The sequence below is a fragment of the Limanda limanda genome, chromosome 6 (genome assembly GCF_963576545.1).
Source record: "Limanda limanda chromosome 6, fLimLim1.1, whole genome shotgun sequence".
Lineage (NCBI taxonomy): Eukaryota > Metazoa > Chordata > Actinopteri > Pleuronectiformes > Pleuronectidae > Limanda > Limanda limanda.
The window spans coordinates 22,987,681-23,012,944 of NC_083641.1; the positions used below are offsets into that span (position 1 = coordinate 22,987,681).

General features: G+C 41.0%; 2 protein-coding genes across 2 annotated transcripts; both read left to right on the forward strand.

Annotated features, from left to right (window-relative positions):
* Positions 1–247: 247 nt before the first annotated feature.
* LOC133003154 (integrin-linked protein kinase) lies at positions 248–13,284 on the forward strand. The gene is made up of 13 exons (XM_061072778.1): positions 248–336; positions 1,767–2,004; positions 7,334–7,499; positions 8,670–8,765; positions 8,879–8,975; positions 9,084–9,167; positions 9,278–9,363; positions 9,478–9,587; positions 9,801–9,928; positions 10,119–10,240; positions 10,384–10,483; positions 11,517–11,647; positions 11,741–13,284. The coding sequence occupies exons 2-13, from the start codon at positions 1,916–1,918 to the stop codon at positions 11,888–11,890; spliced, it is 1,359 nt and encodes a 452-aa protein (XP_060928761.1). The 5' UTR covers positions 248–336; positions 1,767–1,915; the 3' UTR covers positions 11,891–13,284.
* A 1,237-nt stretch (positions 13,285–14,521) lies between these two features.
* apbb1 (amyloid beta (A4) precursor protein-binding, family B, member 1 (Fe65)) lies at positions 14,522–24,354 on the forward strand. Its single transcript, XM_061073079.1, has 14 exons — positions 14,522–14,635; positions 15,271–15,935; positions 17,602–17,807; positions 17,891–17,950; positions 18,225–18,304; positions 18,407–18,473; positions 19,021–19,167; positions 19,548–19,675; positions 20,166–20,280; positions 20,402–20,486; positions 20,568–20,648; positions 20,799–20,914; positions 21,358–21,534; positions 21,714–24,354. The coding sequence occupies exons 2-14, from the start codon at positions 15,293–15,295 to the stop codon at positions 21,867–21,869; spliced, it is 2,061 nt and encodes a 686-aa protein (XP_060929062.1). The 5' UTR covers positions 14,522–14,635; positions 15,271–15,292; the 3' UTR covers positions 21,870–24,354.
* Positions 24,355–25,264: the final 910 nt, after the last annotated feature.

Genomic DNA, 25,264 nt, shown 5'->3' on the forward strand with positions numbered 1-25,264 from the left:
TTACGTTTCTCTTTTTTTCCAAGCAGTTTTTAAATTTAAATGAATACATTTAAAATAAATAATAAATACAATTTAAATGTTATTGTTTACATTATTGTTTCTGGTTAAATCTTGTTCGAACTATTTAAAAAAAAGATAAAATAAACATGACCTGAGGCTGTGAATACTTTTAGAACCTCCTGCAGTTCCGCGGGCCGCCTGTAGAGGGCGGGCACGTACGGTACGCTGGCAGTGAGGGTGTGGACGTCGTCGCCCACAGTCACTTGTGGAGATAACGTAACGCTGCTAATAACTTCTGCTCTGGCCGCGTTTCACTGAACCAGACGAACTCACCCGGTAGGTTTAACTTCTATTACATTAATGTTCCACTTTCACCTGCTTCCACTTCACCAACCAGCACCGGAAGGAGCCATTCTCCCTCATTCTGCGTCAAGGGAAACACGGAGTCTCTGCCCGCGGCGTCAGTTTTGGGTTGTTAGCTTGTTAGCAAAAAGAAAACCTGCTTGTGGCTCCTGAAGTCAACCACAGGAAGCTGCTTCGTCTGGGGAGACATTACAGTTCCATGTATTTCATCTACTCATCTAGTTAAAGTCCGTGTGTGAGGTTCCTCTGGAGCTGAAGAGAGAACCAGAGGAACCTCCAGGGGGCTGCTCCTCTGAGTTAGCCCCGGATAGCAGGGCAGCTAGCCGGGGAAGCTGCTGCTGGTGACTGGGACCGATGAGCTCATTCCTGCGAGTCCAGGTTATTGCAGTGTTTATGTTGACTGCTTGAAGAATGAATGGAGATCAGGCTCCTTCTGTGGAAACTATGGATTTATGATGAGTTAGCCTGCAGCTGGAGTTTACTCTGCAGCTGCTATGCACGTTTGGGATATGACTTCTTGTCTTATTGAATCATTAAACATCTGTAATGTGTCTCCTCACTCATAGGTGTTGTAATTAAAACTATAAACTTGTCCCATTCGGTTGCCTTAAGTTATCTCTTGCACTTGATTTTCATAAGCCAACTAATATATTCATTACAGTTCATATACTGTGTGACATGTGAATTATGAATGTATGATTTCACACTACGTTCTCTCTATAGCAGCTGTCTTCATTTAGGTGTTTGATTTACACCTTGATGATCAAAAAAGGATGTAAAAAACATTATTCCACCTCTTTCTTCAATATGGGTCAGATCTAGGCGGAATAGACTTATCAAAATGTCTAAAAACTCAGGGATAGCTTTTATTTTGTCCGTCAAATAGTTAAATACCCAATTGTGCTCCGTCAAGTGTCACAGAAGACAGAACGCTGAAGCTGAACAAGATGTTTTATATGTTTACTTATGTCTTAAATAATGTATGGATTGCTTAAGAAAACGTACAGATACATGTTGTAATGATAAAACATCCGATTAATCAAATGATTGTTTCAGCCCTAGAGTAGATTGTAAGGAATCATATAAATGATCATAACACTAGAGACAAACACACTGGTAAAGCTCTTGTGTACTGTGTAACAGTCATGGCCAAGTGTTGTGAGTCACAATGCTGTAATCTGCATTCCCACCCAGTATGACTGTGGTGGATAATATTTCTCAATATGTGGTTGCTTGGTGTCTTGGTTTTCTTCTATTAGTTTGTACAAGATTACATGTGAGAGGGTATACACAGATTGGCTACAGAGGCAAAACCAGTTTCAATGTTGTGGCTGATTAGTGGACCTGGCCTCAGAAACGTGTTTTAACAGCAGCTTCCCTGTTTGTGTCCCCTTCTTGTTCAGGGTTGTTGAAGAGCAGTTGAGCAATTGACCGTGTCCCTCGCTGTCCCAGATGAGGGACTGATGCTGGCCAGGACTCTCCTGAACCCTTTGGGCCGCCTCTCTCAACTGTTTACTTCGTCTTAGGAGAAGGAAGAACACCCCCGGCCAAAATGGATGACATCTTCACGCAGTGCAGGGAAGGCAATGCTGTCGCAGTTCGATTATGGTTGGACAACACGGAGAATGACCTCAACCAAGGGTGAGTCGAGGTTTATAGGTTTATCTATTTTTTTGACAATGGGATGTAAAAAGTACTAAGAATTTGCAATTCAACTGTATGCAGGGGAAATCCAATAAAAATATGTAATGAAGAATTTCCAATGCCAAAATAGCACACAGTTCCTCTAAGATGAACTTGTTTCAAGAAGGGTCTTGTTGTCATTTTTTTAAGGTATTGCTTATGGCCTTATTATCCACTTTAACAAAATTTCTATACAGATTAAGTAATCTGCAACTGACTTGCCCCAACATGACTTTGAGATACTGGATTACGTGAACTTCCACCACATCAGCTTTACTACATTGTCACGGCTTCCTTTTTAAATGTAGTATTGTGCAGGGAGAGATTGCGCCTTTTCAGTCCCCAATTAGATTTTGGCCTGAGACTGAACCCATTTCCGTGTGGACCCATGTTTATGCCACCGGAACAATTCAAAAGTGTGATGTTGAACAGGAAACATGCAGTGATGGTAGAGTTAGTCACGCTTGGTGTTGTTGTGGCAAGTTCAGGCTCCACAGAAGAAGAAAAAAGACCGAACGTCTGTGGGGATTTGCGTAAGAATAAGTTGCTGAGAGTACGACAGGCTTCTATAAGATATGACACGTTCACCTCACAAAGTATTTGTATGATAGTTTCAGATAACCAGTAAGTCCTGAGATTCTTTTGTATCCTCAGTTGACTCTGCAAAGAAACAAAGCCCGTCGCCGGTCGAGTTCTGGTGACCACCCAGAAAGCTTGTTGGTATTTGTTTTCAAAGCAAGCAAAGATGGAAGTAATGAATCCAATTTTTCCTGTCAGCCGTGTTGTGTTTAGTGTTTCTTGTTATCTTAATTTTTTTTTGAAAAATAGCTCTAAAACAACTATAATATGCAGCTTGCAAGTACTTAACCAGTGTTGTGAGACTGCATGATTACATTAGGCCAGTGTGGGCGCACGCATCCTCACATGTGACTCTCCCATTAGCTGATTACATGTCAAGTTCCCTTTTCTGGTTGATATATCTCAGCCAGTGGGTGGAACAGAATTATTCTAGACTTTTAATTTCCCTGCAGATCCCCTTTCTCGATTTAGGAAACTCACTTTATTCCAGTATATCAGACCGTCTTGAATATTTTCTGTACTGCTGGGTGACAGTGTGTTTACACTGATGTAACTCCCAGACAAAGTGTGGTAGTGGAATGCTGCATCTCCTTACAAGGAGTAACACACATGCCTTAAGGGAACCATTTACCACCTTCAAAAACTGAGAGACAGGGGGGAGGAGATTATTGTAGTGGGCTGGAGTGGAACAGTGAATGTGTGTGTGTGTGTGTGTGCTGGGGGTGAGGGGGGGAACAGAGATATTTCTTTTCTAAAAAGGAATGCACAGTAAGCCAAAGCACATCACCTCCCCTCCTCCACTGATGTCTTTCTGGTATTTGTCTCCCAGAGGTATTAGATAGCTCCACTCATTTCCTTTCCAACGTTTCCTCAAAGTTTTCAAAGACTTAATTGCAAAGTTTAATATCCTCCCAAATGTTTACAGTGCAGTTATCGACCCCGGTCTTCTCTGAATATTAATGTCTCAAGCTCGAGTGGAAATATTGTCTGCACTTCAGCCTCTGAGATGAATCACTAGAATACATTTATTCATATAAGTTTTTGCACTTCATCAGACGATTGTCCAAAACTAGTTCCCAGAGCTATAAATCATTGGGAATAAAAAAAACACACTGGCCATCACAAAATATTAATTGAGGAAATAGTTGGTATATTAATCAATGATGAAAATAAATCTTTGTATGACCCTTTTTGGAAGAAAACAGAGTTTATTGCAACTTTATGGGTTATCTCCTCAGTGCCCAGTTCTTTGAACTAAGTCTCTGCTCGTTTTGTTTTCTTTGGCACACAAGTGTGTTCTCGTGGTAGTGATGGCTATCTGTGTTGAGCCGCATCCGCATGTATGTTGAAAAAATCCCTGCACATGTGTGAGTCATAATTTAAGCCAACTACACTTCCCTTTCTGCCACTGACTGCAGCTATGTTGGTTCAGTACATGTTTTGATTGAAACACTCTAGAGCCACAACAGCATTATATCTTTTGGCTTACGTTATAATAAAAAAATGAATATTTTGGGGTTTTGAACTGTTGGGTCAACAAAAGATGATGATAATTTCATGTCGTCCAAGACCAGTCCACATTTAAGAGCATGTAACTACTGTCCACTCAAGTGCAGTGTAGTTATTGTCTATAGTCGTCTACAGTACTGGCAGTGGTCAACATAGATATCGGTGGTGATTTGTCAGCTGCTGTCTAATGTTCTTATTTACAGTATTGATCCATGATTGTAGAGCAGCTCCATCGACTTGATGAGAGAGAAAAAATCTTACGGAAGTAAAGACGTTGTTCCATCAACCATTTCAATTTCATCAAAAGTGACTTGTCACATACAAAGTCTCAGGGAACTGGTTTATTGTATTTCTGTTGGTGTTTATGTGAATTAATCTTCCCTCAGCTTGGGCCTGTTATATGACCTGGTGGGGATGTAGGGCCCGAGACATACAGGGTGCAGACAGGGGCGCTTCCTCTTGCTTTTCTGTCTGCTAAACTGAGCTCTGATGGCAGGTGGAAATGCCTGAAATAAATTACCACAGCCAGAGTGGAGGGGGTGAGCAGAAGAAAACCCTGGCACTCAAGTGCCTTTGGGTTGTGTGGATGAAGCCAGCTTAAAGGGAAAATCCATCCTATAAAAAGGGTCCCTGAATAGAAATGCACATTGAAACCAGAGGGCTGAGCCTCACTTGCTGTCGCCACAAAAGCCCATTTCAACAGTTTAAAGTGGACTGGTGCTGCCTGGTTCGGCAAATAATCATCAGTCAATTAGACGATGAAACGAATCAGATGATGTTAAATTACAGGATAAGATAACATGTTTGCTGTTGTAACTGAATATTGAATAAAGTGGCATACTCTGAGGATTACTGTAATCAGTTATGCTGTGCCAGTGAAGTGCTTCTGCAAAACCAGTGAGCAAAATGTAATTAAATTAGGCTCGTGTTATTTTTCAGAACACTAGACTGCTTTAGTCTAAATGATCCTACCACCGTTTCATAATAAATCGGGAAAAACTATTTACGCTTCTCATAATAATATAAAAGTTATCATATGTAGTGTTTTATCTTTGCTCTCTCCCTTTCTCTCTTTTTCTCTCACTACCAAAAACAATGAACATATCTGTTATAGTTGGACTGGCCATCTTTGGCACTGGGAGAAATCCCACTGCAGCTGTTGTCCGTCATAAAATCCATAAAGTGTTTTACAATCATTAGCAGGCAGGCAGGACTTGGTAGTTTGCAAATTAGCTCCGTGTGTTCCTACACTGTCCATGCAGTTCTCATAGGGCAGTGGAACACCGGCCCTGCAGTTTACCGGTCATTTTAGTTGTTCATGAGACTCTGCTGCAGGACTGGGCTCACGAAGATCATACAGATAAGCAAGATGATATTTACCTTCACATGTGCAATCTTACTCCTAAATAATACAGCCTTTAAGTTAGTCATAAATCCACTTCCCCCCTAAACACATTTAAGCGAGCCTGTGGGGAGTTTTTGTCTCATAAGCGTAAGCTAATTAGTTTTTAGGATTTGTCCTTTTGGTCCGACAGGAAATTGCTCTGGGAGCAGATGTGGTGTTCCTGCAGTAGGTCACTGAGATGCACAAATAGCTGTGTGTTGTGGGACTGAGGGTCTCTGTGGGGCTCTTGATGCTGTTTAGAGTCGAGCTCTGCAGGATGTGTGAATACAAGCCAGTGAATTGGTGGCGGGGGATCAGAGGGTTCAAATTCCTGCAGATTCATAATACTCCCTCAGTTCACAGATTGCATTATTATGCTGTCTGCCCACTCATATTTTCAGAAAAACAAAAAAGGTTGTGCACTGTCTTTGCCGAAAGAATGAAGGACCCGTAGAATAGTTAAGTGGCGTATATCACCAGTCCAGTCCAGCTGTTTTATTGATACAGAGAGGGAATTAGAGGAGGGGGTTGAATGTGAAGACAGGGGGAGCAGAGACTCTACAGAGAAAGAAAACTTTGTATTAGAGGAAAAGGTGACCACAGCCATGGAGAGAGGGCAGAGAAATGACACACATCCCACAGCAGCAGCATCCAGAGTGTTTGCATGTGCAGCACAGCTGAAGGAAGTCTCACTGGCCTTTATAAGGACAGTAGCTAACGCTCGGCCTACTGTTCTTTCCTCATTGAAACTGTCAATCCTCTCTTGCTGAATCATTATCGCTCTGTCTTGATCTCGTTTTCTCTGAAGAGTTGCATCATTCGTCACGTAGTGAAGGCCACTGTCCAACATGTTTCATTGCTCGTGTCACTGAGACAAAGAGGAATGATGAGTGCCAGCGGCCTGTTAGCTGCTGTCTCAGTTTGAGTCACACCAACTTCCTTTTTAGGGTGAGAAAATACACAGGAAATTCTTCTTCTCTATTCATGCCCATATTGGAACAAATATTAGAAACCCCTCTCTGTCCAACATGACAGACTTTAACAGCAGCATTACTTTAACTCCCAAAAATAAAAAATAAAATGAAACTGTCTGGTAAGGGTTACTGCACGTCTGCTCTAGTAGGTTGCACTGCATTGGTTTTAGATGGTTAACTTATACCAAATATTCTTGCAAGTCTTGCAGCTGCAAGTCTTATTCGTATTCTTTAAAGCTTGCAGTCGTATACTCTTCATTTGGGCCAAAACAAAACAGCTATTGAGGTAATATGAACAGTTAGGACACCCTCACACTACATTCAAATACTCAGGACTAGTCAATTGACTTGTCTGTACTTGTAAGGTCTATAGGAATCGTCAGCTGATGTAATTCCAGAGCTGATATATTCTCCGGCTCTTTAAACCTTATGGTAACACTCATCCACTGGCTCTCTGAAGCAACTGATGATCTACAAAGCAGGCAAGGATGTTAAATTTATACAGCTTCCTGCATAAAGTTTCCACTTTCCAAAATGTTATAATGAAATCGCAGTTAAGGGGAACTGTGAAGAGCCAGGAAGACCATTTTCAGACTAAACAGCACGTCTGCTGGGCAGAAATGAAAAGCTGCAGAGAACCTGCAGGACACAGGAGTGGTGGTGATCATGAATATACTTCATGTGGATAACTGAGGGGCTGAAGTTTCTGGGATACATTTTACTCCCTTAAGTCGTACTTTGTTACTTTTTCTGTCCGTTTGTTTGGGAGTTATTTTAATTCCTTGCTGTGCTGAAGGTTTTTGTGTAGCCTGTGCTCAACATGATTGCTCCTCTCTTGTAGAGATGACCACGGCTTCAGCCCTCTCCACTGGGCCTGTAGGGAAGGACGCTCCAGTGTGGTGGACATGCTTATCATGAGAGGAGCTCGCATTAACGTCATGAACCGTGGCGATGACACACCTCTTCATCTTGCCGCCAGCCATGGGCATCAAGACATTGTGGGAAAGGTGAGGCTTGTGTAAACACTGAGGCACCATTTAAAAAAACTAACAAAAAACGTTTTATTCTTCCTTTTCCTGATGATTAACACAGTCTCAGCAATTAGAACCTGACCTAACACTCTATGGTTTCTTTTCTAATATTTCCTATATTTATGGTTTGGAAACCTTCACTAATCACGTACAGGTTTTCAGATTTCACTTGAATATGTCTCTTTCAGTTTGCCTGATAACTACAGGATATTATGAATCCTTAACTGACGTCATCTGAACAGTGATTACACAAACAAAGGTCTTGTCTGTTCTTGCAGTTCTACCATCAGCATTTTTAATTTAAAGGTAGGGCCGACTAGTTTAGTTCTTGTCGTAGAAAAGTGTAAATGGCTGCAAGTGCGATTCTAAAATCGACACCACTACTACATTACGTTTTCGATCTAATAATCTAAAATCTACTGCCCTCGTTTTATAGAAGAACGAGAGATTTAGGATTTTATAAGGATATTCTAAACAGACAATGGAACAATTGCATCACCTTCAGGGTGGATTTTTTTTTTCATTTTGACCCATTGAAGTTAAATCAATCAAATTTTTAAAGCACAATCTGCACACAATCAGTAGCTGCAATACATGGAGCTGTGTCCCTGTGTCTGCACAAGCTCCACTGCAGCAAAAAAAAAAGACTCACCTGCTCTCGTTTGTGTTTTTTTAGAGACATCTCATGTTTAATGGTTTGTTATCCACTGGTTTAATTTTGGAGATGCAAAATACAGTTTGGATGTGACATGCATGTGCTATGTGGTTGTCAATTTTATGAAGTAGAGTGTTTTAAGCAGTTGTAGTTTCTAAAATTGAGAAACAAGGTGTGATCTGTTAATAATTGAATTTTAGGCGTTCATTTTTGTCAATAAAAGAAAGATAAAGATGATGTGCACGTGTGTTCTTTACACAGCACTGTTGCTACGATGTGAGGATTCTGCTGCAGTGTCTGATTTAGAATAGCTGCCAGGCAGCTATTGAGTTTAATATTAGTCGTGTCTCAATACCTCTGGTATGTGTCCTCAGGCAAGACAAACCTCCAGGATTTTTCTTGGCAGCATTAACTCTCATCTCTGTATACAGCCCAAACAAGATCTGACCGGCCTTGTTTTGCAAATAATCATTGGATTTTCTTTCTTTTAGCTGATCCAGTGCAAAGCAGACACAAATGCAGCCAATGAGCATGGGAACACACCAATGCATTATGCCTGCTTCTGGGGCCAAGACAAAGTGGCTGAGGTAAGTGCACCCCCTAGTGGTGTGTCAAAAGAGGCTTCTCTTCTTCATCTGTCAATTCCCATCATGATAACCATTAACAAATGTCACTGAAACCACTCTTCCCTCCTTCCCAGGACCTGGTGACTAATGGAGCACAAGTGAGCATCTGTAACAAATATGGGGAAACTCCCCTGGACAAAGGCAAACCTCACCTACGTGAACTCCTCAGAGGTATCCCAACTACACATAACAGCAATGAATTCCATGAGTTTCAGTATCAGCAAGCCATGGTTCTGTTTTATGGCCTTGTGTTGATTTTTCTAATTTTCCATCAACCAGAAAAGGCTGAGAAATTGGGACAGAACATGGTTAAAATTCCTTTCAAGGACACATTCTGGAAAGGCACCACCAGAACACGGCCCCGTGAGTCTTAGTTTTTCTGTCAACATGGTGGTGTACTAAGCTTCACATGCAAAGTGGAGTCTGGATCTGAGCTCCAACTTATGATACGTGTCTCCATCTTGTGTTTGTAGGCAATGGCACTTTGAACAAACATGCAGGCGTCGACTTCAAACAGCTTCATCTCGTTGCTAAACTAAATGAGAACCAATCAGGAGAGGTACTATATTCTTGTTTTCAGTGTTTTATTGTACTGAATATTCATGCAGAACTGCTGACTATCACGTAAAGGTACATGTCATTCACTCCCCTTTTCTACATCTCTTGTCTACAGTTGTGGCAGGGACGCTGGCAAGGGAACGAAATTGTTGTTAAGGTGCTAAAAGTGCGTGACTGGACAACGAGGAAAAGCCGAGACTTTAATGAGGAGTATCCCAAACTCAGGTTATTATTTAACCCTGTTTTATTACAACCTCTATGTTCTGTGCTTATGTTGTGTTCACTCATTTGTATGTTTGCATTGTGCTGAACCAAAATGTATGTATGATTTATTTTGGGAGAGTGTCGCATCTCACACAAGTCGTCTGTTTATGTCAAATCCTGTGTGGATTTGTCTGTCTGTCTCTCCTGTGTCCTTCCCTCTGGGCTCCATCCCAGGATATTTTCCCACCCGAATGTCCTACCCATGGTGGGAGCATGTCAGTCTCCTCCCGCCCCTCACCCCATCATCATCACACACTGGATGCCTTATGGCTCCCTCTACAACGTGCTGCATGAAGGCACCAGTGAGTACTCTGCTCTGGTCACAAACTCTGTACTTGTCACCGGTTTCTGTTGTTTGTTGGGATTTGCATTTAGGTATTTGTCATTATGTTGCCATCTCTTTCTGCACAGCAGGACATTTGACTGTTAACCTATTATGTGGTGAGAGCTCCAAGTGGCTGAAACCTGTTATATTATTTCCTCTTACATCAGACTTTGTGGTGGACCAGACGCAGGCAGTGAAGTTTGCTCTGGACATTGCATGTGGAATGGGCTTCCTACACACACTCGACCCCATGATCCCTCGCCACTTTCTCAACAGCAAAAGTGTTATGGTAAGAGGAAGTTGTGGTTTTTTGCAACAGAATTTATCCAGTTGTTGTACATAAGAGACTTATAAAAAGAATGTGTATTGCCCCAGAAAATGTCTGTTACACTTAAAAGTGACATCTCACTCGGTGTTTCCTTGTTTCCACAGATAGATGAAGACATGACAGCCAGGATCAGCATGGCAGACGTCAAGTTCTCCTTCCAGTGTCCTGGCAGGATGTACTCGCCTGCATGGGTAGCCCCTGAGGGTAGGCATCACTCATACAGCACAGATCTAAAGTGACAGCAGAAGCCACACAAGCTCGTGCGTGAATGATGGATGCAGGCTTCTCTCAACTGTCTCTGAGCCAAATGTGATCTTCAGCAGATTTCCCCTTGATATACAGTGAAATTCAAGCAAGATGGAAACATAAACTGGTTATGAAATGAGAAAATAACCAGGGAGTTTTTGTTGCAGTGAGGTTTTAATTTTACAGAAGAGTGCGTGGCTCATGAGGTCTGTGGCTGGACTGAATATAAGAGAGATGTTGCCTTCAGTTGCCATAGAAACAGCCTCCATACTGTGTAGGTATAGTGGGTAGTGAACTGTGAAATTGAGAGCACAGTTTTGCTGTTGATAAGGTACAAATATATACATTTGGATAGGGTAAAACTCCAAACTCATCTTTGTAACTTTCACAATTTATAATGTAACAGATGGAAACACAATGAGTAATAAATAATCTAAGTAAATTGTTACATTTCACAATTAAATAATACATGCTATGAATTTTAATCCTCAATATAATTGATATTCTAATCAAAGCTACATGTCCATCATGATTTATGTATGAATTTATTTCTGTTTAATGCAAATTGGAAATGATTGAAACTTGGTCACTAGAATGGCACTCAGTAAAGTGCATAGCTCCCACAGTCCCCTTAAATTCAATCAAGCCACAGCATATTGCACATTCCTATCAGTCCCCTGAATTCCATCAGTTTTTTTCCATTAAGATCCATGAATTATTCCCTTGGAAATCAATGTAAATATGAAAAATGCATTGTTAAAAGATTTGTCCAGATCCGGGCCAAATTACAAACAGACTGGGGTGGAAACATAACCTTCTTGGCAGAAGTAATATTAACATACCACTTTAATATATAACTAGTTAATAGTTTGTATTTTTCCACATCCTATGTACACACTTTAAGGTGTTGACTTAACACTCAGCTGTGCACACAGTCTGTTGTGTGTTTGCTTCATGTAACTCTATCCACGTTTCTGTTTGTGGTTCCCAGCCCTGCAGAAGAAACCAGAAGATATCAACCGCCGGTCAGCAGACATGTGGAGCTTTGCTATCCTGCTGTGGGAGCTGGTGACCAGAGAGGTTCCCTATGCAGACCTGTCCAACATGGAAATAGGCATGAAGGTAGGTTTATTGAGTAAAGTTAACTATTATTAATAAGTTTAATTCATTATCTGTCTACAAATGTAACTTTATCTAATGTCTGTCTGTCTTCAGGTTTCCTTGGAGGGTTTGAGGCCCACTATCCCCCCCGGCATCTCACCACACATTTGCAAGCTCATGAAGATCTGCATGAATGAAGACCCAGCTAAGAGGCCTAAGTTTGACATGATTGTGCCAATTCTGGAAAAAATGCAGGACAAGTAAAAAAAAAAATCTCCCCTGCCATCCTGTACCGAAGCGATGAATTACTGGATATCTTTCTCCAGATATCCCTCAAGATGAGGTGGTGTGGTGCTTACCAGTATTGCCTTAAACTCTTTTGTCTAACGTTGCATTCAACGCCTCTGTAGCTTCTGAGATGAATCCAGCAGCATCACTACTTTTATATTGTTTTTGTTCTCTTTTTTTTTTCAATGTGTTATCAAGTTTTTATTAGTATTCTCATCTTTGTCCCTGATCTGCTGAAACTGTATTCACAGGAGCTTGATATTGCCTGTTCATCTTTTAAACTGCAATCATGTGGACTGAGTACAATCTTATTTAAGGGACTGAATAACCTGTGGAAGTCAGCATGAAAGTTTGCTGCATTGCCTCAGTGGATTTCCGGCCTTATTTTTATCTGGACTTTTAAAAAGTCACCCCCTCCATTAACCGCTCCTTTTATAATAAAAGTAAAGAAATAACACATTAACCCAAAGCTTGGTTTGTTGGAAAAGTTTGTTGTGTTGGCAACAAACTACCATTTATGCACCTGGGGCAAGCATGTCAGATGTCTGAAACCATTAATAAGAAAATGTATATGAACTAGTTGCCCATGAGAGTGCAAACAAAAGCAGGATTGTGCCATTAAGCTTGGCTGTGCAGTGATATGTTGAGCTTAGGCTGTCTTGAGGTTTGGCCCCTGACTGTATCCTGTACAAAACTGCCTATACAATCCTTTGTTAAGTTTTCATTTCAGAAAAGTAAAAATGTCAGTGTCTATTATTGCAGTCATGGCTGGTTTTCTGTTGATAAGTGTAATTAACTAGATTACTCAAACATTCTTCTGTAATCTAGCTCAAAATGGTAAACTCTGTTTTATTATGATTTGAAGATGCTAGCTGTACTAGCAAAAAGTAACATCAGCCTGTTTCATGATGTCCTGAAGTGTTTGTACTTCACTTAAGACTTATTTTTATGTTGAATAAGTGTACTATCATGATTAAATACTGCACCGGACTGTAAATTACTCATGGATGTCTTTGGAACAGATTGAATATGTTTCGGTGTCAAGAATGGGATATGCCTTTCCTTCAACTTTTGTGGCTCCATCCGTATCTTCTGCCAACAGGAGGTGACCTGGGCATTATGGGTGTGATATAACATCTTTCAAACTGTTCTGTTGTCTACTCACTTGTTTTTATTATGTTGGGCCTTTATAGTACTTCTGAATTTATATCAATCTCATATGGGCTGTCTCTTCTACCTGTATTGTTTCTGTGCCTCCACCAGCTTGCTCGTTTGTGCCGAATGTTAGCGGTTGAAGCCAAAATCAAGAATGACTTATACAAATGTATGTATTTATATATAAGTATATTAAAAAGGAAAAGTATGGGAAACTTGAATGTGTGTTTTTTTTTGTGGATGCAGAAGCAGCATCAGTCATATCAATATTATTAACTGCTGATATTCAGATGAGTGTGGTAGTGGGCTTAAGTGACCTGCTTTCAGTGTTGACTGTTAAATTTGCAACGGAATGGATGTTTTAATGAGAAATATGAAATGTATTTACCAGCTGAAATTAGTGATCATGAATCAGGGACTAATGCCAATTTAGAACAATGGAGTTGTATGGCCTTGATTTCCCAATGGGGATGAAGGTTTGATCAAGTAAAGTAATTTCATGTGAAGAAAATTTTGTTTTCAGTCCATTTGCAGTCAAATATTGAGTGAAGTTAATATCTGACTTTCATTATTACCTCTAAAACAACTGCCATTTGAAGAAAGTGAAATGAAAATATCAACAATTTATCAGCAAGGTTTAATTTAAACCACCATAATTAGTTGCAATGGGTTATTTTTAATTCGGCTTTCATAATTAACTCTTACAGGTGTGTTGAGTTTCTTAAAGGTTCAGTGTGTAGAAATTAGTGACATCTAGTGGTGGAGTTGAATGTTGCAGCTTAAAGCCCCTCACCTCACCCTCCACTTGAGAGAGGACCTGTGGCAGCCTTCAGTTGTCATAAAAACTCACTTTGATTTGTCCAGTTTGGGCTACTGTAAAAAAAACATGGTGGCCTTCGTAGAGAGGACACGCTCCTGATGTAATATATTAAAATATGAAGGGTCTCTTCTAGGTTAAAGAAAACAACAATTTGTAAAATTTAGATGAATCACACTAGTGAGAACATCACTAGGATTATTTTAAATTAAATTTCTGCCAATAGATCCCTTTCACCTAAATCTTACACACTGGACCTTTACATTTTTAATGCCGTTACAAGGCAATTTTAAGATACTATTTAACTACAATATAATTTCCACACGAACATGTCAAGTGGAAGCTATCGATCTCATGAACATGTGATCAATAATTTAGTTATGAGCCATTTACAAGTGTATCATAAGAAACCTATATAAAGTGGCGCAGTGGTTGCACGGTGGGTTAACGCATGATCATTTTCATCCTGAAAAAATGCAGCCCTGCATAAACAATGTTATTAAACTCTATAGAAGTGCACTTTATTTTATTTGTTATATTTTATTTATTATCTTCTTCGTTGCCTTGGTGAGTGGCAGCCGCTGCGGGCTCGGTCCGTGACGTGGATCGGTGACGCACGTTCGTCCTCCATCAGCAGCCGAGCCCACGGACAGAAAACACCCGGACTCAGCCCTCACGGTTCGTGGGAAACATGTAGGAAGCTCGCACGGGTCCGCACGGTTCGACATCTGGAGGTTCTAGCGCAGCTGGTAAGTGGCATGTTATCAACATACGCTTCGTGAATCACAGTCGCCGCACTCGCTTTTGGAGCTAAACCGTTAGCCTACCCGTTAGCCTAGCCAAGATGGCGGTGATGGCGGACGCTGCCCGTTATTTGTCCAGCTGCTGCGGTGGCATCTGATTCCCATCACTGCATGTCAGTGTGTAGTTTGTCTTCAGAGAATGTTTTTTATTGAAGCCACCGGCCGACTGGATGTAAAAATGATACGGCGAGCTAACGGCTAGCTTCAGTGGCTAAAGAAAAAAAAACGTCGTGATGGCTAATGGAAAGTGAAGCTATTTGAAGTGCGTTTCGTGTTCGTGTAAGAAATCAGTGTCAGTGTAACAGCGGTGATGGGTAACCCGGAATAGACGCGTGTCAAACTGACTTCGGTCTCTAGGTTGTTGGTGCTGCTTGCGGTCATCTTATCGTTTATATTTTAGCATCTATTTGTGATTGCTCCTTAGCTATCAGCTAGCAATACACTCTGAATATATTCATAACATCACCGTGGTTCGTTTTCACTAGCCGCGGTGAGAAACTCTGCTGAATATCTATTATTTATTGCTAGCCTGCTAGCTTGTCTGCTAACGGTAATGCTAACAAGTCTCTTCCTCCCACCAGAGCATCTACATGGAAATTTACCATGGGCGGCCATGATGATGAAGAAATGCAATATGTCGTGAACAAGCAAAAGCAAGACGAGGAGCTGAAGAACAAGCTGAATGACAGCAGCCACTGGTGCGACCAGGAGTCCACCGGAAACAACGCCAAATGGGTGAAGGAAGGCCGGAACCAGCTGCGGAAGGTGGCCGAGAACCATCAGGACCAGGACCACAACTGCAACATCAGCCAGAATGGGAACAAGGAAGAGTTCCCTCATCAGAACACCTCTCAGGAAGAACAGCAGGAAAACGAGGAGCAGACTAAATCTCCAAAAATCACAATGACCCCTGGTCTCAGTCAGGAGGAGACCAAGATCATCCTCAATGAGCCGCTACTCATCGACACTCTGGAGTCCACAGAGGAGAAAGACAAGGAGAGGGAAGAGGACGGGAAAGACAAAGACAACAATTCAGAGGAAGATGAGGAGACATCAGTCGATACCAGTGGAGAGATAGTGGCAGAAGATCAGAGTGATGTGGAGTCTCAGAAGGAGGGCGGCGTTGTGGGGAGAAACGCCTGCCTCCTCTTCTCCAACATGAACGGGACACCGAGTGATGAAGAGACCAGCTGGCCGGCACTGTCTCAGGACAACACGGCTGACAGCACTCCCAATGGCAACAGAGGTAAACACCACATGGAGTTGATGATATAGTGTAACACCACATTCCAATACACAATGACAGGTTTTGAGAAAAGAAGTTTTCAGTTCATACAGAACGAAATTTCACTTATTCACAGGAAATATCAACATAACGGATTATAATACTTGAATACTGTACCACTGATTCTACCTCGTAACAGACCATGCAGTTATAGAGAAAAGGAAATTTAACAATGACTTTAGATCTTATTTTCTTAGTTTCTATTTTGAGAAGGAAGAAGGGGGTGAGGGTGGAGGTCGGTAAGGAGTAAGGAGACATGAGGGAGAGAATGGAACATTAAGGAGGTGAGGGTGGGACATAGGAGGGAGGTGGCAAGGTGGAGAGGTGAAGGGAGAGAAAGGGAGCTTCCCTTGCTCGGCCTGAGCTGAAAAACCAGTAGCCTTCCTCAAAGCGTTGGCAACATCTTGCCGATCCAACGATTTTCTCGTCTAGTTGTTTCTTGTTCTCTTTTAGTTCCTTCTCCTCCATTCGTTCTCTTTCCTCTTCCAGTTGTTTATTTTCATCGTCTAGTTGTTTCTTGTTCTCCTCTAGGTCTTTTTCTCCTCCATTTGTTTCCTTTCCTTCTCCAGTTCTTTCTTTTACAAAACTAGTTGTTTCTTGGTCTCATTAAGTTCCTTTTTCTCCTACTCTAGCAGTTGTTTCTTCTCCTCCATCTCGTTTAAATTCATAGCCCACATCTGTTCTTGCTTGTCGAGGTCGGCTTTGGTGTCCTCTGCAATGCTGCTGGACCCTTCCAGGAATTCCATCTCTGATTTAAGCTTAGAGCGAATGGAGAGTTCCCTGCTGCTCCTTCTGTTTTAGGAGTTCATATGTCTGATAGATTTCACAGTTACATTTCTACGAAGAGCAGGAATCTTCCTTAAGTATAAGCTTAGGTAAACCTACATTGTGCTGTGGTTGTCTAACAAAGCTTTTCTGCAATCACATACAGTGGTTGGAATACACACTTAGTAAATACAATGTGATTTCGGAGAGAAACGACCAAAAGTGTATGCGGCACTGTGTTTAACATCTGCATAAAGGGTTCTGACTTTCATTTGACTGAAATGTTTGTGCCAGGGAACTGTGGTGTGGTTCTCGGGTGTTAATGAGGCTTCAGAGGTCATCAGGATTAACCACAGCATGTGGACCTGCTGCTATTCCTGAACAGGATTGATTAATGTGATTGCCCAATGAACATGTACACTCTTGTGCACACCGGAGGGATAGGAGAGGGCAGGTGTTATGCCTAGTTCTACCTGTCGTGGATAGTTGGAACTGTATGGATGTTTTTTTAATGTTCACAACGTGGAAAGATTTCTCCTTGTGCTGCCGATGGCCAGTCCAACTGTGACAAACCGGTCGATGTTTGACAGTTCGAGGCAGATGGCCGCCCACATTGAGTCTTCTTCTGCTGGAGGTTTCTTCCAGTTCAGTTAATTATAACATTTTTACCTCTGCAGTCCCCAAAGTGTGAATACTAGGAACTTGGTTTTTCTATCATTTTTAAGGTCCCAACTGTACTTTGTAAAATACCTTAAAATAATGTATGTTATGATTTGGCACTTCTCAAATAAGACAGTATTTTTACCACTTATTTAAAACATTTTCCCTTTCCTGTACTTCTCTTTTGCCTCCTGCCTTTCAGATTCCTTTTGGGACTCTAGTGCTTTTGAGACAGACACAGACCTGCCCTCAGGATGGATGAGAGTGCGAGATACATCAGGCACTTACTACTGGCACATCCCCACAGGCACCACCCAGTGGGAGCCTCCTTCACCCCTGGGTAAAGTTGGTGATTCCATGATGTCATCCACTATGTCACTGGAGACTACTCCCTGTGAGGAGCCTGAGGTAAGGTTCAACACTCCTTTAACTTGGCAGGAGACAGAGACATGTTGAGCTTGAGGTAATGTTAACTTTGTTATATTTTGCAGGAATCATGGGCTCAACTCTCCAGCACAGATGAAGGAGTGGGTGATGCAGAATTGTGGAAGGTACATCTTGGAAAACATTCAATTTAGTCTAGACAAATTATTCAGTATTGGTACATATTGTCATATTTTGGTGTCAACAATAGTTTTTGAACATTTTTACCAAGCCCTCTACTTCTCATGGCAGACTTTTTTCATTTCTTGAGTATTTTGTCTTCTTTGTATTAAAACTATTTGTTAAACAACTGTGGGACAGTCACGTTTACATCTTGTAGCTGGAATACGTTGAGCAAAGTTGAAATTTTGAATTTTCTGTTTTTCTCATCTGTGACTTCAGGAGGAGGGCGAAGTTGCATCTGATCAAAGTCTGAAGGAGTTTGAAGGGGCAACTCTACGCTATGCCTCCATCAATCTCAAGTATGTGCCATGAAATCAGTTTAATTCATCAGTTGGTGGTATTTAGCATCCTGGGCTTTTCTGATTCTCCTTCTGTTGGACTCTTTTCATTTGTTATTATAGCTATAATTGCTCCCAGTCTGAGGAAGAAGAGAAGCTCGCTCCACTCTCCACAGACATAGAAACTAAGGTAAATCAGTGTTTGATGTTGGATTCCCTGAACAAGATGAAAGTAAACATTGTCTCATAACCAGATTTAGTTTTAGTAATACTTCTGCTGCTGTTTATCTCAACCACAAGACTGGCACCAGGTCTGGAGTTTGTCTTCACAGGGCTGTGCTATGGCTCAAATGAAATGGAGGAAACTTCTAAACAGAAGTTTACAAGTAGAATTTAAACAATAAGCTTGTTTTGATCAGTATTGTAGATGTAAATGCTAGTTTGGTTGCTTTGTGTGTGTGATGGGAAAATATATTCTTAGATTACACTGTAATTGCAGTTGGTATTTATAGTTTCTTGGGAGGCCAAGTATTTTTTCTCCTGTATGTTTTAGATGAGCCATTTTTCATTATTGTTTTCAACATTATTGCTTTATTCAATTCAACTTAAGACACCATGGTCAAAATCTATCTATATTGTTGCAGTGTTTCCAGAAACAAGTTTTTGATTTCTATGTTCTTCACCCTCCCTTCACCGTCCTGTTTTGTACCAATGTCTTGTGTATCTGCACTTTTCAGTGTTTTGCGGTGCGCTCACTGGGCTGGGTGGAGATGTCTGAGGAGGACATGGCACCGGGCAAGAGTAGCGTGGCTGTCAACAACTGCATCAGGCAGCTGTCTTATCACAAACACAACCTTCATGACACTGCTGGTATCTGGGGAGAGGTGAGGGGATTTTACTGACAGATTTGAACAGCCTGCTTTAATGTAGATGTATTTAGAAATACAATTTACTTGTTTGACTCTCATGATTAGTGGTACACTGTCTACACCAAAACGCAAAATCTTGCTGCCTATTGTCTGATATTGCCATCTAGCATTTAAGTATTTTAGTTAAGAATGACTGATCCAGTTACTTAAGCCAGCTCATTGTATATTTAAATGTTAAGACTACTAGATATCTATCAGAATTGAATACAAATATTAAAAATAGTGAGTACTAATTCCTGTAAAGAAAATCAGCCCACAGATCACATTAGTGATGGGTGAAATATCATGAAGCTAGGCTGCTCGTAATGATAGTGTGTGTGTGTGTGTTGTGACAGGGTAAGGACATGTTGATGGTCCTGGAGAACGACACCATGAACTTGATCGACCCACTGGGACAGACCCTGCTTCATGCTCAACCGATCGGCAGCATCCGTGTCTGGGGGGTGGGCAGAGACAACGGCAGGTCAGGATCCATTCTATTCATTGTATGGCCCAAGCAAATGTACAGTACAGTTTATTTACGGAACTTAAAAAAACTGCTTTAAGCTTAAAGAATACTCATTCTTCATTGATTAGTCTGCATTTAGATTCACGTCTAACATAATGTACTTGCTCCTGTTGTCGGGACTCAGTATCACATCCTTTACTCTTTTTATTGCACTCTGCTTCCCTCTGCTGGACGGTTATAAGAATTACACACAAATAACATCCTGATTTGTACTTTGGTCTAATGATCATGTTTTTTCTTTCATGCTGCATTTTCCATCTCGATAAAGGGAAAGGTATACTTCACTGAATTCTGTCTGTTTTTTCAAATTGTCTTGTGCGGTTTGTTCTTGCCACAGTGTGTGTGTCTGTTTAATGTGCACGTAAGCCCAGATTTGTATAGCTCACACATTTATGCTGTGTTAATAATTCAATATGTGAATGTGACCTTTTGCATCCACCTGCAGGGATTTTGCTTATGTGGCTCGGGACAACTTGACCCAAGTTCTGAAGTGTCATGTCTTCCGCTGTGACTCACCCGCCAAGAACATCGCCACCAGCTTGCATGAGATGTGCTCAAAGGTCAGCCGCTGCTGCATTTAATTTAGTTTCATGATTAAGTCAATACAGTGGCTTCGCTCATGATCACCTATGGATTTCTGACCTGAACTTCATGTGTTTTCATCCCTTAATTAAACTTTAGATAATGTTGGAGAGAAAGGCAACCAGGCCAGGAGTTAGCAGACTAATCTCTGACCCAGATAAACCCATGGTTTTCCCAATTGAAGGTAAAGAGTCTAAACTTTGAAAGTGGTCAAAATTCAAAAGTGTGACAACAGACCACTTAATGCTTCCTCTTTTCTTAACAGAGTTTCCAGTTCCAAAAAATGAACTCTTCCAGCGCTTCCATGTTTATTACCTTGGTTGTGAGAATGTGGCGAAGCCAGTCGGTAAGAAAACACTTTCAAACATGTCATGGTTTGTGTTCATTCTTCAGCTGCTTTGAAATGTTGAGAATATTTTGTCTTCATGATTATGTGAGCTGGAGTAACGCAATGTATTGTGTGTGTGTGTGTGTGTGTGTGTCTTTTCTTTCTCAGGTGTGGAAATAATCAATGACGCGATAGAGGCAGCAATGCATGGCAAAGATAAAAATGATTGGACTCCGGTCTCTGTGGATGTTGCACCAGCCACACTCACAATACTTTCAAAACAGGTAACAGACAACAAATTCAACACGAGGAGTCTGATGGTTTATATCAGGGACTAAAATGTCATTATAATGTACCTCAACACAGATGTGGTCATGCTTCAATGTAAAATGTTGCGTCACCTCCTTTCAATCAGACTCGATTCAACATGCTCCTTTTTCTTGTCTAACTCTTAACTTGAGTTACAATTGTTACATTAAGACAGATCAAAATTCAATATATGTTAATGCATCATCAACTGAGTTTCATAAATGGAGACAGTAAAGTTTAGCTAGGTTTAAAAAGAAACAGCACCCCAAGGTTCTGCAGTTGCATCTGGGGACTTAAAAATGTACATTTGTTTTTTTCTCTTTAGTTTTACATAAATGTTTTGTTATATTGGCTTTTGTTAAATGTATTTTAAGTATTTTAAGTACTCTTGAGTTATTTTACTGTGTCATTTATCCAGAATGACGAGGTTCTGTCAGAGAACCGGGTGCGTTTCCTGTCTTTCATGGGAGTTGGGAAGGACGTCCACTCTTTTGCTTTCATCATGGCCGAGGGTCCACGAGAATTCAACTGTCACATGTTTTGGTGCGAGCCCAACGCTGCCAGTCTGAGTGAGGCCGTCCAGGCTGCGTGCATGGTGAGTTGAAAACAGATACACTGGAGATGGAGAGATGAGATGAAGAGATGCTCTACTGTTTGTTCTTTCTCAAAGTCAAATGTGAATCACAGTTGTTTACAAGTTTACTCCAATGTTTAGTCTGGTGTCTGGAATACACCATTTATACTGTGTGTGTGTGTGTGCTCCTCTTTTCAAAGCTTCGCTACCAGAAGTGTCTGGATGCACGTCCGCCCAGCCTCGCCTCCTGCCTGCCCACTCCTCCTGCCGACTCTGTGGCTCGACGTGTCAAGAAAGGAGTGCAGAGTCTGCTGGGCAGCTTTAAGAGCTACAGGTCAGGCTCTCAATCCCCCTGAGTCGGCGTGAAGACGATGCAAGCTCCATTACACACAGGGTCCATCACTACAACCCCGTCTCACTCTCACATCTCCTCCTCCTCCTCCGCTCATCCTTCCGCCTTACAACCGTTTCACTCGTCTAGTCAGTAGTCTAGTCTGTGGAAGTAGTTTCTGGGGGGAAATGTGTGTCTGAAAAGGTTGCATCTATTTGAATTTTAAGTTTAAACATCAATTTTATACTCATCTCCAAACAGATGAACGCCTGGTATCATTTTCTTTTGTTGCTGGGATTCTTTCTGTGAGTCTTAACTATTTTTGTGTTTTAACAGAAACAATGCTATGAATGTTGGATATGGATGTAACGTGTTTTACGTGCCGACGCTAGAATTTGATTGGAAAAGAGGTCGTTAGATTCTCTCACAGAATTTGTCTCCTTCCCCTTTTCTCCTCAGTGCAATTATCATCTCTAACACTCCTCTTTTTCTACTGTCTAAAGAAGGTACTGTAACTCAGTCAGATGGTGTCGAGCATCTTAATATTGATAAAACATCTCTCCACCACCTTTGGTTGTAAGAAATGCGCTGTAGGCGTCTCGGCAGTGTGCCACGTAGTTAAATGTCCCTGACCATCCCAAACAATGTATTTTAGTCTTCCAAAGAACTGTATGGTCATTTGTCACATAGTGAGCAACCACTGATTTGAGTGTAGTGTGTTCCTCATACATTCTGCATGAACATTTGCAAGTTCAGTGCTTGTGTGCAATAATCAGATGTTCCTGTATGGTGTGGTGATGCGGTGGCTGCCGTGTGATTATCTGTTCACATTCACGAGAGGCTGAATAGATGGAGTGTGACGGAACATCAGAGCCATGTTGAAAATCATTATCTGGTGATAGAAATAATAGTAATAAGAAACACAAACTCTGGGTTTTCACACAGCTGCCAACAAACCACTGAATAGTACTGTAGTAACTCACCACAAGCTGCATGTATGGATAGCTTAGATTACTCGCTGCTTGCAGCGGTTTAGTGCTTAAGACCCATTAATGTATCCTGTAAATTCTTTCTCTGTGTTCCTGTGCGGTTAAGAGGAGGCTGGAGTCGATGTGTTGTTTTGTGTTACATAGGCATGTCACTCTAGTCAGTGTCAGTGTATATCATAAGCTAGCAGTAGAGAGGTAGACTCCCTGTCCGTTCCCTCAGACTGAAAAGATTAGACCAGGTCCATGTTTGTATTTACACTTTGTGTATATGGGAAACCCAGAGATCACGTCTCCAGTGGGTCACGTTTTATTTTCCCCATTGGTCCCATTTTCATGCGCGTGGGCCCCAGCCCCTCCATTTAATGTATTTTTTTATTATTTCCATACACTCCGATGTACAAGGTTGAAGATGATTTTCACGTTAGCCTGTTAGATTTAATTTTATATTATTATATAAAGAACACACTAATTAGCTAAGATGTATTCTATCTTTGTGTCTGTCAGTGATCAATACTGTATGTAGCACAATAGTAATAGTCATATTAAAGATGCAGTTAGTAAGACTTCTCATTGGAAATATTGACCTGATTGGCCTCATTGTCTGAAACAATGAGAGATATTCTCCAAACAGAAACTAACCACAAAAATAAAAGTAAAATAAATTATATGTCTTTATGAATTAAAAATAACATTTTAGAATAAATTAATGCCTTAATTAAATTAGAACAAAATACAGTAAGAAAGGAATGTAGAGACATGGATAAGAAATACATCTACGTATTTTAAGACTAAAATCAACTTCTATGAAACAGTAATATTCTAATATAATTCTAATATGACCAATATATCGTGCTAAAGTGAGTTTTTATTTTAAGTTTATTTTTGAATTTATAAGTCCCCACTGTTGTATAGATAATTGTTTTTTTTAACATTATCTAGAACTTTTGTTTTTCAAAAAGATTATTACTGATTGTAAAGTGTCCTCAAAAGTTAAACTGAAAACTTAACTGTGTTCGATACTGATGTGTAAAGTCTGTACACGAAATCTGTCTTTAAAAGTATAAATGGTAAATGACGCTTAGAGGATTGTGCTGAGACAAAGATTTCCAAATATAAACCTGTCAGGGACTCTGCTCTGTTATTGTCTGACCTCGTCGCCCAGTTTAGAAAAGCAGAGCGATGTTTCTTGACGATGTCAAAACGTCCTGTCTATGTTTTTCAGATTTCCAAGTTATCTCAAACCAACTCTTACCAACTGCTTCTTTATGTGTGTAAGATATAACACTAAATGAAAACTACAATGACTCGTGTATAACTGCCTTGTCACTCATGTGTCACTTGGAATTATTGTGCATTTACTCCTTCGAAGTTTTGCTGTGTCCAGTCAGTGGAACACTGAAGCCAGATGAGTTCAAAAAACATTAGCAGATTAATTTATTTCTGTTCATGTAAATTAGGTGTATAAAAATTGTATGTATATAAAAGTCACTGCACAATAAATGTGAACATATCATAACTGTTCATCTCGTGGTTGTGTCATATCTTGGCAGTTTTTTTCAGGTTGCTCAGGTGAAGCCAAGTGGTTCTGAAGAGATTGCTTTCCAAAGGGCAGGTCTGAAACTGTCTCCTCTGGTTTGTGGTTGTCGAAGCACAGCCCTCTGTTTTATTCTTTATTTTTTTTTTCATTTTCTATCAATGGCTTTATCTGTCGTTCCCAGCTTTTCCATTAAAATGTAAAAGAAGCCACACGCACAACCTGTCTGGCTCTTTTGCATATGCATTAAACTTGCTGACACCGGTTTTACCATATGTATTGACAGACCGGCCGAACAATGCGTGAACAAAAAATGCAAACCACCCCCCCTCTCCCTCTCCTCCCCCGAAGTCATCTGTTCACTTCATATCGGCAGCGCTGCCCCCACCTGGCGAGTTCAAAGGATGGGTAGGGCTGGTTATTGTTATCCTAAGAGATGGCTCTGGAGATGAAAGGTGCACATCAAGTGGAACCCACCGCAGCCACAGACTGGTAATAATGGGCTCCACCGTCTCCACATGAATATTGGGAATGCCACGCCAGCAGGGAGGCCCCCCCCCCCCCCCCCCCCCCCTCCAAACAGTCGGACAGATCAAGACTCCAGCTTCCTTTTGAAGAAATGAGGACGGGGACCCCCAGTGGTAGGTGAGTTGTTTGGCTTCTGTTTGTATAGATTAAACAAATCAAAGTCCACAGTCACACTCTGTCCTGTTGCATCAGGTATTTTACTTACAACAGGTGTATTTTTTTTTTTATTACAAATATATCCGCTGCTTTAATACCACGGAAATATTGCTGTGATTCACGCCACAGGAGTCAACTTGGACAGTGGATGTGACTGTTTGTTTACCTGTGTATTGACGGATTATAGCTCATGTTTACACACAGGTGCCAGTA